General features: G+C 42.7%; 1 protein-coding gene across 2 annotated transcripts in view; it reads right to left on the reverse strand.

Annotated features, from left to right (window-relative positions):
• LOC115159170 (phospholipid phosphatase 1) overlaps positions 1-17,664 on the reverse strand; it is a 37,119-nt gene that overhangs the window by 18,247 nt on the left and 1,208 nt on the right. Inside the window, exon 2 of one of the 2 annotated variants that reach the window (XM_029708630.1) lies at positions 3,597-3,751. The exons of the other annotated variant lie outside the window; for it this stretch is intronic. Coding sequence (XP_029564490.1) covers positions 3,597-3,751 — 155 coding nt within the window. The remainder of the gene's footprint in view (positions 1-3,596; positions 3,752-17,664) is intronic. 2 annotated transcript variants of the gene reach the window in all.

Here is a 17,664-nt window from a genome sequence, read left to right on the forward strand (position 1 = left end):
CAGATATCGGTAAAAAATGTAATATCGGTGCATCACTAGTTGATAGGTCTACCTTAACTCGTTACCTCTGTGAACTTTTCCTCCTAATGAGGGAGAGATAATAGAAAATATCTTAAATATATATGTTGTTGTTTTTTGATAACGGAATTTCAAAGCACATAAGGCAATGTTTCATAAACTCACAGAAGGCAGAAAAATGTATCCGAAACTAAATATAAGTGTTGATATTAGTTGGCAGGGGTCTTCAACATTGTGTTTTATATGTTCTCTAAGACCCCTTTTCCATCTGTTTGACCAGAAATCAAAGCCTTTGCTTATTCCAAATTTGTACAATGGAAAATGGTTTTAAAATATTCAGTGCCGTCGGAAAGTATTCAGACCCCTTGACTTTTTCCGCATTTTGTTACGTTACAGCCTTGTTCTAAAATTGATTAAATAAAACAATTGCCTCAGCAATCTACATATAATATCCCATAATGACAAAGCTAAAACAGGTTTTTAGAAATGTTTGCAAAATGTAAAAACAAAAAAACTTTGACATAAGTATTCAGACCCTTTTCTATGAGACCCCTTGCTATTGAGCTCAGGTGCATCCTGTTTCCATTGATCATCCTTGAGATGTTTCTACAACTTGATTGGAGTCTACCTGTGGTCAATTCAATTAATTGGACATGATTTGGAAAAACACACACATAAGGTCCCACAGCTGACAGTGCATGTCAGAGCAAAAAGCCATGAGGTCGAAGGAATTGTGCATAGAGTTCCGAGACAGGATTGTGTTGAGGCACAGATCTGGGGAAGGGTACCAAAACATTTCTGTAGCATCGAAGGTCCCCAAGAACACAGTGGCCTCCATCATTCTTAAATGGAAGAAGTTTGGAACCACCAATACTCTTCCTAGAGTTGGCCGCCTGGCCAAACTGAGCAATCGGGGGAGAAGGGCCTTGGTCAGGGAGGTGACCAAGAACCCGATGGTCACACTGACAGAGCTCCAGAGTTCCTCTGTGGTGATGGTTGTCTTTCTGGAAGGTTCTCCAGAAAGACAACCAGAAAGACAATGGTCTTATGAAACCAAGATTGACCATTTTGGCCTGAATGCCAAGCGTCATGTCTGTAGGAAAACTGGCACCATCCCTACGGTGAAGCATGGTGGTGGCAGCATCAAGCTGTGGGGATGTTTTTCTGCGGCAGGGACTGGGAGACTAGTCAGGATCGAGGGAAAGATGAACGAAGCAAAGTATAGAGAGATCATTGATGAAATCCTGCTCCAGAGTGCTCAGGACCTCAGACTGGGACAAAGGTTCACCTTCCAACAGGACAACGACCCGAAGCACACTGCCAAGACAACGGAGGAGTGGCTTTGGGACAAGTCTCTGAATGTCCTTGAGTGGCCCAGCCAGAACCCGATCGAACATCTCTGGAGAGACTGGAAAATAGCTGTGCAGTGATGCTCCCCATCCAACCTGACAGAGCTTGAGAGGATCTGCAGAGAAGAATGGGATAAACTCTCCAAATACAGGTGTGCCAAGCTTGTAGTGTCATACCCAAGATGACGAGTCTGTAATCGCTTCAACAAAGGTGCTTCAACAAAGTACTATGTAAAGGGTCTTAATATGTAATAAAACATTTTTTTTATTAAATTAGCAAATATTAGTTTTTGCTTTGTCATTATGAGGTATTGTGTGTAGATTGATGAGGGGGGAAAAACGATTTAATCAAATTTAGAATAAGGCTGTAACCAAACAAAATATGGAAAAAGTCATGGGGTCCGAATACTTTCCGAAGGCACAGTATGTCTTAATTTCTCCAAAATATAGACTCTTTTCTTTCGTTTGACATGCTCATATGAACTTCACGTTGGTGCTCATGGGTCCTTTTACATGGACATGACCTTAAACTAGCAACGGTCATCGAAATTGCCAAAGGTTTTCAAAACAATTATAATAAATGCAACAGTTGGACAATGGATGAAGATACTCCAAACTTTTTTCATTTTTAAAAAAATAATCCATCAGATATTTACTGCACGGACAAATAATGAATGAAGTTTAGGGGTTTGTGTGGGAATTCTGGTATTAAAAGTGTATTGTAAAACATCACATTTTCTTATTGTATGAAGTATTTTAAATATTTTGTGTTAAAACAAATACAATTACATGTGCCTCATTTGCATAGAAACACTGGGTGTATGTGCATATATTCATTAATTAACATAAGGGGGTTTAACAGGGCTGCAACCTTCCAACCACTTGCTACCCCACCTGCACTCCCCTGCGCCGTCTACACTGCCTCGTTCTCTTGCATAATTCAACAAGTGTGTCAATAACAGGATAATCTCGGATTACTTCTTTTTTTTTATCACATGCTTGGCTTTAGATTACACCCATCTAAAACTTACTCTACGTTGTTTGTGAGATCAGACATAATGTTCACTACAATCTGAGTGTTCATTTTCTGAACCATTCTTTCATTTCAGCACATGTAATTTGTAAACATTTCATCCATTAAATTGGAACTTTTTTCAATTCCACAAAAAATGAACACCCATCAAAATAAAGTCATTTTTCTTCTCTTTCCTGTGATGTAAGTGTCGAGCCGGTGCGTTAAATCCCAGACTAAGCTTCAGCGTATTCCATTAAGACCATTTGACAGGTCATTACAAACACTTCGGCGGTCGTAACGTTAACGGGAAAAATTGATAGGCACAAGCAAGGGTATGAAAGCGTCGCAGGAGTAAAATCAAGCCAGCGAGATTGAAGTGACAAGTGGATTTTTTCCCCTCAAACACAGGAAATAGATGGCTGAAATAGATCCTGAGGTAGGCGAGGCATGCGCATTGCTAGTTAAACTTTAAATCACGTTTGAATGGCCTAGTTAACAGGGTAACAAAATAAACAGCTTGACCACAGGGGTTTGCTGGTTTCTCTCAGGTCCTCTAATCTCTTTTTACATTTCAGTCATTTAGCAGATGCTCTTATCCAGAGCGACTTACAGGGAGTGCATTCATCTTAAGTGCCCTTACATGCTCTTTGATATTCAACCCCAGAACACCCTTCCTGTGAGTCGCCTGCAAACACCAGGACTTCCTCGCTGATCCGTTGGACTCTAAAGGCCTAATGTTGATGAAAACGTCTCTGTAGCTCGTGTTGTAAAAGCTTCTCAGGTGACTGAAATGACATGTGGAAATCAGGATATGTGAAATGAAATGAGGACATGGGAAGGGGAAGTCTTTGTGGACTGGACATCCTCTTTTGAGTTAATAACCCTGACACAGTTGGCAAAGCTGGTTGAAGTATGACATCAACTAGTTTTGCTTACTGGGTATGACCTTGTTGAACTTAACCCTTTGGTTCGGACACCTAAGCTCAGTGGACATCCTCCCTAATGTTGAGGCCTTATTGATACGATACGCATCATGGCCAGGGGTTTAACATCTTCACTTTTTACTGTGATAGAACAACTGCCTGTTTGTTAGTCATTGTGTAGTACTAACAGTGACAGAGGTGCATTGGTAATTATGTACGCTGCTGTTCAATGTTTGGTCAGTTAAAATCTAAGAAATATCTTGGTTTGTCAATTCTACTATTGTTACTTACACAGCAAATGGGCAGAGCGAAGCCCGCCGTGTAGAGCACATTGGAGGTGACTGTACTCTGGTGGAAGGGGTAGCTGATGCTGTCATCGTTACAGAAAAAGCCCCTCTGATAGGGCTTGATTTTGCCCAAGTTAAAGGCTGCCAGGGGCAGTCCCCCTGTGGATGGAGAGAGAGGAGGTAAAAGGGGTTAACTTTGTAATAAAAAAATATTACATTTAAATGTAAATAGTGATATGAGGAATAAACACACAGTGAATAACGAATAAAAAATATGGCTATATACAGGGAGTACCAGTACCGAGTCGATGTGCAGGGGTACGAGGTAATAAACTCAGCAAAAAGAGAAATGTCCCTTTTTCAGGACCCTGTCTTTTAAAGATAATTCGTAAAAATCCAAATAACTTCACAGATCTTCATTGTAAAGGGTTTAAACACCGTTTCCCATGCTTGTTCAATGAACCATAAATAATTAATGACCATGCACCTGTGGAACGGTCGTTAAGACACTAATAGCTTACAGACGGTAGGCAATTAAGGTCACGATTATGAAAACTTAGGACACTAAAGAGGCCTTTCTACTGACTCTGAAGAACACCAAAAGAAAGATGCTCAGGGTCCCTGCGCATCTGCATGAACGTTCCTTAGGCATGCTGCAAGGAGGCATGAGGACTGCAGATGTGGCCAGGGTAATAAATTGCAATGTCCGCACTGTGAGACGCCTAACACAAGGAGACAGGACGGACAGCTGATCGTCTTCGCAATGGCAGACCACGTGTAACACCTGCACAGGATCGGTACATCCGAACATCACACCTGCGGGACAGGATGGCAACAACAACTGCCCGAGTTACACCAGGAACACACAATCCCTCCATCAGTGCTCAGACTGTCCACAATAGGCTGAGAGAGGCTGGACTGAGGGCTTGTAGGCCTGTTGTAAGGCAGGTCCTCACCGGCAACAACGTCGCCAATGGGCACAAACCCACCGTCGCTGGACCAGACAGGACTGGCAAAAAGTGCTCTTCACTGACGAGTCACGGTTTTGTCTCACCAGGGGTGATGGTCGGATTCGCATTTATTGTCGAAGGAATGAGCATTACACCGAGGCCTGTACTCTGGAGTGGGATCGATTTGGAGGTGGAGGGTCCGTCATGGTCTGAGGTGGTGTGTCACAGCATCATCGGACTGAGTTTGTCATTGCAGGCAATCTAAATGCTGTGCATTACAGGGAAGACATCCTCCTCCCTCATGTGGTACCCTTCCTGCAGGCTCATCCTGACATGACACTCCAGCATGACAATGCCACCAGGCATACGGTGCGTGATATCCTGCAAGACAGGAATGTCAGTGTTCTGCCATGGCCAGCGAAGAGCCCGGATCTCAATCCCATTAAGCCCCGTCTGGGACCTGTTCGATTGGAGAGTGAGGGCTAGGGCCATGAGGAGATGCACTGCAGTACTTAATGCACCAGGTGGCCACACCAGATACTGGCTTACTTTTGATTTTGACCCCCCCCCCCCTTTGTTCAGGGACACATTATTCAATTTCTGTTGGTCACATGCCTGTGGAACTTGTTCAGTTTATGTCACAGTTGTTGAATCTTATGTTGATACAAATATTTACACATGTTAAGTTTGCTGAAAATAAACGCAGTTGACAGTGAGAGGACGTTTCTTTTTTTGCCGAGTTTATAAGTAAGGGTAACAGGATAAATAGACTTAGCAGTAGCAGCAGCGTATGTGGAGCAGGAGCGTGTGTGCGCATATGTTATGACTGTGTGGGCGTATGTAGCGTGTACAGTGGAAGTCGGAAGTTTACATACACTTAGGTTGGAGTCATTAAAACTTGTTTTTCAACCACTCCACAAATTTCTTGTTATCAAACTATAGTTTTGGCAAGTTGGTTAGGACATCTACTTTGTGCATGACACAAGTAATTGTTCCAGCAATATTTTACAGACAGATGATTTCCCTGTATCACAATTCCAGTGGGTCAGAAGTTTACATACACTAAGTTGACTGCCTTTAAACAGCTTGGAAAATTCCAGAAAATAATGCCATGGCTTTAGAAGCTATTGATAGGCTAATTGACATAATTTGAGTCAATTAGAGGTGTACCTGTGGATGTATTTCAAAGCCTACCTTCAAACTCAGTGCCTCTTTGCTTGACATCATGGGAAAATCAAAAGAAAATCAGCAAAGACCTCAGAAAAAGAAATGTAGACCACAAGTCTGGAAATTGCTCCCGAGGATGAACCAAACGCCTGAAGGTACCACGTTCATCTGTACAAACAATAGTACGCAAGTAAACACCATGGGACCACGCAGCAGTCATACCGCTCAGGAAGGAGACACCTTCTGTCTCCTAGAGATGAACGTACTTTGGTGTGAAAAGTGCAAATCAATCCTAGAACAGCAAAGGACTTTGTGAAGATGCTGGAGGAAACAGGTACAAAAGTATCTATATCCACACTAAAACAAGTCCTATATTGACATAACCTGAAAGGCCGCTCGGCAAGGAAGAAGCTACTGCTCCAAAAATGCCATAAAAAAGCTAGACTACGGTTTGCAACTGCACATGGGGACAAAGATCGTACCTTTTAGAGAAATGTCCTATGGTTTGATGAATCAAAAATAGAACTGTTTGGCCATAATGACCATCGTTATGTTTGGAGGAAAAAGGGAGGATGCTTGCAAGCCGAAGAACACCATCCCCATCGTGAAGCACAGGGGTGGCAGCATCATGTTGTGGGGGTGCTTTGCTGCAGGAGGGACTGGTGCACTTCACAAAATAGATGCAAAATAGATGGCATCATGAGCAAGGGAAATTATGTGGATATATTGATCTTAGTTGCGCAATTTTGCATCTGACTAGGATGTTTGGTGCAGTATTTCTCAAGTGAAAGAATGTGCATGAGAACGAGTCGTCTCTTGTTGAATGACAACAGGCACTTCATCGTAGAATCTCTACTGTTGACCAATCGCCGAGGAGGGGGCGTAGACTTCGGCTACCGACTTCGGGCTTGCCTCTAGAAAAAAGAATTGTGCTCGAACAGCCAGAAAAAAACCCTGCCGAAGTCCAAAACGAACAACAAAAAACATAATATAAATACGCCATTTTCTGAACTGTTTCAGCTGGGAAGCATGCGGACACCTTACGTATGTGTGTGGGTAGAGTCCAGCGTGGTGTGTATAGAGTTAGTAAAAGAAACAGTCAATAAGGTAGTCCGAGCAGCCATTTGATTAGCTATTTTGCAGCCTTGTTTAGCAGTCTTATGCCTTGGGGGTAGAAGCTGTTCAGGGTCCTGTTGGTTCCAAATTTGGTGCCTTGGTACCGCTTGCCGTGTGGTAGCAGAGAGAACAGTCTTTGGCTTAGGTGGCTGGAGTCAGTTTTTTGGGGGGCCTTGCTCTGGAAACCGCCTAGTATAGATGGCAGGGAGCTCGGCCCCAGTGATGTACTGGGCCGTACTCACCACCCTCGGTAGCACCTTGCGGTCGGGTGCTTTGCAGTTGCCGTACCAAGCGGTGATGCAGCCAGTCAAGATGCTCTCAATATTGCAGCTGTATAACTTTTAGAGGATCTTTTTAGCCTCCTGAGGGGGGAAGATAGTGTTTCGAGTGTGGACCATGTTAATTCCTTAGTGATGTGATTAGCGAGGAACTTGCAGCCCCATCAATGTAGTTGGAAGGACGAGCACACCTTTCCCGTTCCTGTAGTCCCCGATCAGCTCTTTTGTCTTGCTGACGGTGAGGGAGAGGTTGTTGTTCTAGCACCACACTGCCAGGTCTCTGACCTCCTCCGTATAGGCTGCCTCATCATCGTCGGTGATCAGTCCTACCACCGTCAGCAAACTTGGTTTTGGATTCGTGAGAGGCCACACAGTCGTGGGTTAACAGACTACAGGAGGGGCCTAAGCACACACTCCTGTGGGGCCCCCCGTGTTGATGGTCAGCATAGTGGATGTGTTGTTGCCTACCCTCGCCAACTAGGGGTGGCCTGTCATGAAGTCCATGATCCAGTTGCAGAGGGAGGTGTTCAGTCCCAGGGTCCTGAGCTTGGAGGGCAATATGGTGTTTAACACTGAGCTGTAGTCAAGCTGTAGTCAATGAACAGCATTCTTACGTCGGTATTCCTTTTGTCCATGTGGGTGAGGGCAGTGTGGAGTGCAATAGAGATTTTGTTATCAGTTGGAGCGGGATTTGAATTAGAGTGGGTCCAGGGTGGCTGGGATGATGGTGTTGATGTAAGCCATGACCAACCTTTCAAAATATTTCATGGCTATATTTGCAAGTGCTACGGGGCAATAGTAATTTCGGCAAGTTACCTTGGCGTTCTTGTGCACGGGGACTATGGTAGTCTGTTTGAAACAAGTTGGTATTACAGACCGGGTCAGGGATAGGTTGAAAATGTTAGTGAAAACACTTGCCAGGTGGTCAGTGCATGTTCCGAGTACACGTCCAACAGGGTTGGACTCAATTCTGTTTTCTACTCAGTCAATTAGGAAGTGAATTTACATTGTTTTGAGGAGTTTTGAACTTTGACTTGAAAATGGAATTGACCCCAATCCTGCTACCTATAGCCTACTTGCCAGCCACAACCAAAGCTTCCAAGTTGCTCTCTCTTTTCTATCTGGTATCTATATCTGGGTTTTTCATTTCTCATTGTCAGCTGTGCCACCCCGTTAAATGAGTGGCAGTGACAGCTGAGAGCGCCTGTGGGTGTGTAAAACACAGCAGGCCACCTTCAAAATCCCAAGACTCCCTTTCCTCCCTCTCTCTCATAATCTTATCCTGTCTTGGCCTCCTCGACTTCAAAGAGGACAGGGGAGGACACTGGTCATGGTTAAGCTTCAGTGCAGAGATATCCGTGCACCAATACACTCAATGAATACTAGGCTAGGAGGCTTCTGGGCCTAGGGGAAGAGTGTAGTCACATTGAAAAGTCAAGTCACAAACATTCAAATAGGCTGTTACAACTCCTTAACATGTTTAGGTTACTATGTCGTCTGTGAAAGTGCAGAGGTAAAAGCACCACACACATGCTGTCATGATATGTACATTAAGGTTTCTTGCGACCAGCAGAGTAACTTAAAACCAACCATATGGGTTTAGTTACGTGAGCAAGCCTGACAAACACACACACACACACACACACACATCCCTATGATTTACCTATAGACCACAATTTCAAGAGACAGCTATAAAGTTATCCGTAGTCACAAATCTAGACATTGGTGATTGAGGGCCCATACAATATTACAAACAGTTTGAATTGTTGAGTCTAAATCCTCATCTACCAAATAAAATCTTTGACATAGTTGCACGTGATAGAACAAGCTTTTGCCCCCATAAGATAGCCCTATGCTATTGCTAACACCACCAGCTGGACGTCCATTAACAAATTCTATAAATCAGCCAATTACAAATGTTGACGTAGTTGGACGAGGGTCCTTAACAGAAGTCTTACGGCACCATCTGCTAATCAAAGTTAATAAAAAACACTCATTGTAGATACTATTTCACATTTCGACTTGTTTACGTGCACATCGGTTTATGTTTGGCTGGCTCTGCAGAGTCTACCCCTCATGTGAGGAGATATCGATCAGCCCATGGGTCTCAGCCAATCAGCTGGTGCCCGCTTGCCCCACACTCTGAACTGACCATGCACCCTCTGATTGGCTAAGGACATCTAGCTGGTCCTGCACTGGCTAGGCAGGCCTGATGCGTGCCGTTGCATCCTTAGAAAATAGGACACATTTGCCGATGGCCGTTGCCTTCCAGCGCAGACCAGAGGTGGATGTACAGCAGTATGTTAATGAAGTGCGTGGGTAAAAGTGTGCGGCGGTGATCGAGTGTGTATTCACTACCGTTAGTGGTAATTTGTCCCTGTACATTATTACATGTTTGTTTATAGTCATACAGTCCTTTGTTCTATTTATCACCATCAATGGTGTGCTATTGCTGTCAATACTGTATTCCATTCATTTGCTCTGTTTAGATTCATGTTATTACATGTAGAGCTACTCTGTTGTATTTATTGTATCCATGTACTGTACCAGTCAAAAGTTTAGACACACCTAATCATTCCAGGGTGTTTATTTTTTACATTGTAGAATAATAGTGAAGACGTCAAAACTATGAAGTAACACATATGGAATCATGTTGTAACCACATATGGAATCATTTAGTCCCCTCCTTCACCCAAGACTGCTTGGCCGCGCACGACTCCAACGCCGTCATTAAGTTTGCCGACGACACTACGGTGGTAGGACTGATCACCGACGACGAGACAACCTATAGGGAGGTCAGAGACATGGTAGTGTAGTGCCAGGACAACAACCTCTCCCTCAACGTCAGCAAGACAAAGGAGCTGATCGTGGACTACAGGAAACGGAGGGCCGAGCCGCCCCTATTCACGTCGGCAGGGCTGTAGTGGAGCAGGTCGAACGCTTCAAGTTCCTCAGTGTCCAAATCACCAACACAGTCGTGAAGAGGGCGCGAAAATGCCTCTTCCCCCTCAGGAGCAGTGGTGACCCATCATTCAGAGCCCCACCTGTTTTGAGCCCCACATTTTTTTGCTATATATATATATATATATATATATATATATATATATATATATATATATATATATATATATATATATATATATATATATATATATATTTATTTTTTGGGGGGGTGGGGCTTGCCCTTTTTGCATGTTGTTTTGGCATGAATACATCTCTTTTTTGTTTTCTTGAGTAAGGCAGCTCCAAAATGCAGGAGTTTCAGTCTAGCTCAGTGCTTTCTGTGGTGGTGGGGCAAGGCAGCAGAAAATACAGAGTGTTGCGTCATGATTGGCTCAGTGTTCTGTCACTCATGGGGACTTTACGTCACTGCCAAGTGTAAGAAGAGACACCCAACCCCTCTGAATCAGAGAGGTGCGGGGGGCTGCCTTACATCCACGTCTTCGGCACCCGGGGAACAGTGGGTTAACTGCCTTGCTTGGGCAGAACGACAGAATTTTACCTTGTCGGCCCGGGATTCGATCCAGCAACCTCTCGTTTACTGTCCCAACGCTCACTAGGCTACCTGCCGCCCCACAGTAGCTTTGATTGGACTGATCATGTCAACATAATACTTTAACAATCTTAGCTAGCAGTCATCATCGTAAATCAAGTCGACAATCTACTGGCAAATTCTTTTCATATGAAGAGAAATGATGGATAAAACGGTGCTCATCGGCCATTGAACAAACATTACACAACAAGTTGTCGTCCCCTTACGCCATAGTTTGTACATCTCAATTGTCATTAGAAATTTGTTTGAGCAAGTCAGCCATATAAGCTATGTTTTTTTTAAAGGCAGTAAATTAGGCTGAATTAACAGTTTCGCTGCCAGACAAGGCACCGCTGAAAGCCAGGTATAGCAGTGGTAAGGTGTTGGGACAACTTTATGTGGGCACCGTTTGTCACCGTTATAGTGCAATTAATGTATTGTTTAGTGGCTTTGCTGGCATGCATTCCACTTTATTTTTGCCGAAACAAGATTTCCATGCTAAAATCACCACTGCTCAGGATGCTGAAAAGATGTGGCATGGGCTGTAAGATCTTCACTGTTCTACAGCTGCACCATTGAGAGCATCTTGACTGGCTGCATCACCGCTTAGTATGGCAACTGCTTGTCATCTGACTTTAAGCGCTACAGAGGGTAGTGTGTACGGCCCAGTACATCACTGTGGCCGAGCTCCCTGCCATCCAGGACCTCTATAACAGGTCGTGGATGGCAAAGACTCCAGTCACCCAAGCCATAGACTGTTCTCTTTGCTACCGCACAGCAAGCGGTAGCGGAGCACCAAATCTGGGACCAAAAGGCTCCTGAATAGCTTCTACCCCCAAGACGGCCGAACAGTTAATCAAATGTCTACCCTGACTATTTGCATTGACCCCCTTTTGACTTGCACGGACTCTCTTGCCCCGGTTCTATGCACACTCACTGGCCTCCAACCACACACACTGATGCCACACACACACAAATGCATAGACTCCACACACCATCACACACGCTGCTACTCTGTTTATGATCCATCCTGATTGCCTAGTTACTTTGACCCCCATCTACATGTACATATTACCTCAATTACCTCGTATCCCTGCACATTGACTCGGTACGGGTACTCCTCGTATATTATTTTACTATTTCCTTTTTTTTGTTGCTAATTTCTTACTTTTTAACTCTGCATTGTTGGGAAAGGGCTCGTAAGTAAGCATTTCACGGTAAAGTCTACACCTGTTGTATTTGGTGCATGTGACAAATTAAATTTGATTTTGCTTGTTACAGTAAATGGAAAGCGGGTAGGTGGTGGTGTCATGGTAGCTGTCAGTAAGAGCAGGGAGAGGTGACATTAACGAGAGAGAGAGAAAGAAGGAGAGAAAGAGGGAGGGAGAGTATGAGGGAGGGGGAGTAAGAGGGAGGGGGAGTAAGAGGGAGGGGGAGTAAGAAGGAGGGGGAGTAAGAAGGAGGGGGAGTAAGAGGGAGGGGGAGTAAGAGGGAGGGGGAGTAAGAGGGAGGGGGAGTAAGAGGGAGGGGGAGTAAGAGGGAGGGAGGGATTGTCCAGACTGTCTTGGTTTGACCACCAGCCAACAGAAATAAAACAGCTGAACATAACAGTATGTCAGTGGAAGGGAGGACAGTAGCAGGTGACCCAACTGAGGTTTGTGACTACTAGGAGTTCCCATTGTAGCCAATTCAATCGCGGTAATTTCGTTACAGATTTTTCTGTAATTCTGTTACTGATTTGGTAACAGAATTACGAGTTTTAATCACCTACTAATTCATAAACAAACGTGATATCAGTAAAAACACCAACTAATTGGTAAGTCTACCTTTACTTGTTACTTCTGTGAACTTCCATCCTCATGAGGGAGAGACATTTTTAAATATCTTTACGATATGTGGGGTTTTTGGTAACAGAATAACAAGGTACAAGGCAATGCTTCTTACATTTTACAGAAGGCAAATCATTTCTCTAAAACTAAGGATGGAAAATGGTAAAAACTGTATATGCCTTAATTTCTCCCCACCAAAAAAATAGACTCTTAGCTTTAATTTGTCACGGTCCTATTAACTTTACATGTTGAGGCTCATGGGTCCTCTTAGATAACGTTTAGCACACAGGGAAATTAAATTAGATCACTGCACTTTGGAATACATTATCTATGACTCATCCAGGACTTCCATAATTCAGAATGAGCTTAAACCCCTACACAAATCCGTTGAGATATGAGTCATAATCTGAAAAAAGAGATTATCAGAACTTTATATGTTATATTACTTAGGCCTAGTATCTCATAAACCAGGCATTGTTAGAAGTAGCCTAAGTTACAAAATGCACCAGTGCAGAATTGACACAAATTGACCAGGTAATGATTTTAGAGTTCATAAGTATATGATGACAGGTTGGGTTATCCATAATGGGTTTCCCATAAAGCTCTTACGAGAATCCCTAACACAATAAGGCCATGTTTCCAGGCAACAATGGATAAATCATCACAAATGAATGGCAATTCAATATTGCCTGAAATAGAAGACAGTCCCTAATAGCTTTGAATAGATAATGTGTGGATGCACGAAAAAGGTGTTGGTACAATCTAAACAACAGCAATGCTCACGCCATAGTTCTACACGTTTTGTCGGGAGTTACATTGCAACAATCATTTTAGACCGCAACAGTTACATTTGTTACCATTCTCTATTACATTGCAACCACATCAATCTCACATGCAACAAACTGATCAACATCAATCAACTAAATAAACCAGCAGCAGCAGTCAATAAAATACTTGTTCGGCTGTTTATGATTTATAAATCAAATTATTCAAGAAATTGCACCCTCGCTTGACCAATAGGCAACATATAACCACTCCCTTGGTCTTCCACCTTGGTTTGAGATTCAATATTTGACAGAAATTCAGACATTCAAACTTCAAGTGCTCGCGAACGATTTGAGCTACCCATCTCAGGTTAGGCTCTTTATTCAGGAAAAAAGGTTTACATTGCACAGGTCTTATTTCCCCAATTCGGACCGGAGTTTCAAAAATCACATGGCAATGTTTAGAAAGCCTGGCACACCTTCAATGTAACTAGTTAGGGACCGTCAACAAAGTGCATGATCACAATATTTACGTTTCAATAGCTCCTCAACCACGCAACCTCATTTCAATTGTATATTATTCCTTACATAGAAAGGCATATTGCATAGCCTTTAGTTCTCACAAAAAGATTCCAACACACACGTTCAAAAGTTTAGGGTCACTTAGAAATGTCCATGTTTTGGGAAGAAAAGCAATTTTTTTTGTCCATGAAAATAACGTAAAATGTATCAGATATACAGTAGACATAGTTAATGTTGTAAATTATTATTGTAGCTGGAAACGACAGATTTGAATGGAATAGCTACATAGGCGTACAGAGGCCCATTATCAGCAACAACACCTTTGTGTTCCAAAGGCACATTGTGTTAGCTAATCCAAGTTTATCATTTTAAAAGGCTAATTGATCATTAGAAAACCCTTTTGCAATTATGTTAGCACAGCTGAAAACTGTTGTTCTCATTAAAGCAGCAATAAAACTGGCCTTTTTTAGACTAGTTGAGCATCTGGAGCATCAACATTTGTGGGTTTGATTACAGGCTCAAAATGTCCAGAAAAGACCTTTCTTCTGAAACTCGTCAGTCTATTCTTGTTCTGAGAAATGAAGGCTATTCCATGCGAGAAATTGCCAAGAAACTGAAGATCTTGGAGGCCCCGGGACACAACTGAGCAAGAGGACAAGTACATTGGAGTGTCTAGTTTGAGAAAAGACGCCTCACAAGTCCTCAAATGGCATCTTAATTAAATGGTACCCGCAAAACACCAGTCTCAACAGTGAAGAGGCGACTCCGGGATGCTGGCCTTCTAGGCAGAGTTGCAAAGGAAAATCCATATCTCAGACTGGCCAATAAAATGAAAAAAGATTAAGATGGGCAAAAGAACACAGACACTGGACAGAGGAACTCTGCCTTAGAAGGCCAGCATCCCAGAGTCGCCTCTTCACTGTTGAGACTGGTGTTTTGCGGGTACTGTGTTTTAATATAAGTAACATAATACAGATATCCCCATCAAAACCTGTCCGTTTAAGCTAGAGAAATCTGTCGTCCTTCCGCATCTGCGGTGGAAAGTGGTCGAGCTACGGCGGCGTTTGTCAGACCATGACACCCCAAAAATCAGACCGATATGACCCCGCTGTGGAAAGGGGAGACTCTCACGAACACGATGGTGTTCTCTGTTTTGCTCTACGACCCATACAGGTGTCAAGGGACTCATCTGAAGGTAACCCATACAAATGAATGGAAGTATGGAGGTAGGTTTGTGCCAACAAAAATAAAAGGGTTAAATATGTGTTAAAAAAAATACATATTTCCTGAGCTTTCATACACTTCAAAACCTTATGATTTATTTTTTGACTGTCTTTTTTGCCATTTATGAATGTGTTATTCAATAGGCTTGGGAGGTATACCGGGGTATTTGGATAGAGCCAAGAGATGTTTTTTCCAATAACGTCAATATCATTTAAACTACTTTTTTTAATAAATGTGAATATTTGTATCTACTTAAGTAAATACCTGCATTCAATTTGTGCAATATGCTCATTATGAAGCTTGCCAGTAGTCCCCAGTCACGTGGTATTTGTTTACAAGCACAGAACGATGAGACACCGGAAGCTTGTGATTCACTCACTGTTGTATAGCACGCACCAGGTGATCTAGTTACCGTATGGAATTTACAACTAAATGTTTGCAAGCTACACTGAACAAAAAAATAAAACGCAAGAACTTCAAAGATTTTACTGAGTTACAGTTCATATAGGAAAATTAATCAACTGAAATAATTTCATTAGGCCGTTATCTATGGATTTCACATCACTGGGAATACAGATATGCATCTGTTGGTCACAGATACCTTTTTAAAAAATAAAAAAAACTTAGGGACGTGGATCAGAAAACCTGTCAGTATCTGGTGTAACCACCTACTGCAGCGCAACATATCTCCTTCGCAGAGTTGATCAGGCTGCTAATTGTGGCCTGTGGAATGTTGTCACACTCCTCTTCAATGACTGTCGAAGTTGCTGGATATTGGCAGGCACTGGAACACGCTGTCGATCCAGATCATCCCAAACATGCTCAATGGGCGACATTTCTGATGAATATGCAGGCCAGGGAAGAACTGGGTTATTTTCAGCTTCCAGGAATTGTGTACAGATCTTTGTGACATGGGGCTGTGCATTATGTTAAAACATGAGGTGATGAATGGCATGACATAGCCATAGATAAAATGCAATTGTGTTCATTATACATGGTTTATGCCTGCCCATACCATAATCCCACCGCCACCATGGGGCACTTTGTTCACAACGTTGACATCAGCAAACCACACGCCCACACACACACTGTCTGCCATCTGTAGGCACAGATGAAACCGGGATTCATCTGTGAAGAGCACACTTCTCCAGCATGTCAGTCACCATCGAAGGTGAGCAATTTCCCACTAAGTCGGTTTCAATGCCAAAATGCAGTCAGGTCAAGACCCTGTTGAGGACGATGAGCAAGCAGATGAGCTTCCCTGAGACGTTTTCTGACAGTTTGTGCAGAAATTCTTCAGTTGTGCAAACCCACAGTTTTATCAGCTCTCCGGGTGACTGATCTCAGATGATTCCGCAGGTGAAGAAGCCAGATGTGTATGTCCTGGACTGGCGTCGTTACACATGGTCTGCGGTTGTGAGACCAGTTGGACAAACAGCCAAATTCTCTAAAACGATGTTGAAGGCAGTTTATGGCAGAGAAATAAACATTCAATTCTCTGGCAACAGCTCTGATGGACATTCCTGCAGTCAGCATACCAAATGCACACTCCTTCAAAACTTGAGACATGCGGGGTAGTGCTGTTTGACAAAACTGCCCATTTTAGAGTGGCCTTTTATTGTCCCCAGCACAAGGTGCACCTGTGTACTGATAATGCTTTTTAATTAGCGTCTCGATATTCCACACCTGTCAGGTGGATGGTATATCTTGGCAAATGAGAATTGCTCACTAACAGGGACGTAAACAAATTTCTGCACTAAATTTGAGAGAAAAGATTTTTGTGCACATTTAACATTTCTGTGATTTTTCATTTCAGCTCATGAAACATGAGACCAACACTTTACATGTTGTGTTTATATTTTTGTTCAGATAGATATCTTATACTTATTAAGTTAATGGTCTAAACTATGCTTAATGCTCTGCAGTTGTGCATTGGTTTGCTCATTTAATAGCTAGTTAGCAATCTAGCTAAGTGGTTAGTTACTTCCAAAATCAAGCTTAGCTTGGTAACAACAAGGCTCTTGATCAGTATCCCCTCATGGATCAAGAGCCTTGCTGTCTAATATTTGTTTTGTGCATGCATCAAACTATGAGTAGCATTTTTGAGTTACTTGTATAACTTTATGTACTGGGGTGTCGGTCCTGCAAATACTTTAAGTCAGAGACTGTATAAAATGCTTGCAATGCGCTCGTTAGAATTTAGTTAGCATTCTCTATGGGATTTTAAATGTACATGTTAGCAATGCTAATCTTTGGGGTTTGAAAATAGTGAAAAAAAGTGCCCCTTGTGTTCAGTGCCAGTACTACCAAATATCCTGGTATGGAACAAGGTCGGTATGACAATCTGGATACCGCCCAAGCCTATTATTCAACGTGTTTCTATGGGCTATAGTAATAAAGGCAATTCTATATATAAAGTATACTTAAATGGGTCCTAAAATTCTAAATCAAATAGTCATACCATGGATCATTACGCTATCTTAAAACAATTCCATTTGTTAGCTTAGTAGAACCCCCCCCACCCCCCACAGCTTAGACTTTTAGAGGTTAACATCTCTGCAGACCTGTCTATGAAACTTCTCTCTGCACTAGCCATGAACATTGTGAAGGCATAAAATGTTACTGAATGTATAGCCAACTACAACAGCATAATTCAATATTGGCATTTACATGTAAAATGACAGTTGAAA

The sequence above is a fragment of the Salmo trutta genome, chromosome 23 (genome assembly GCF_901001165.1).
Source record: "Salmo trutta chromosome 23, fSalTru1.1, whole genome shotgun sequence".
In the NCBI taxonomy this organism is placed as follows: Eukaryota; Metazoa; Chordata; class Actinopteri; order Salmoniformes; family Salmonidae; genus Salmo; species Salmo trutta.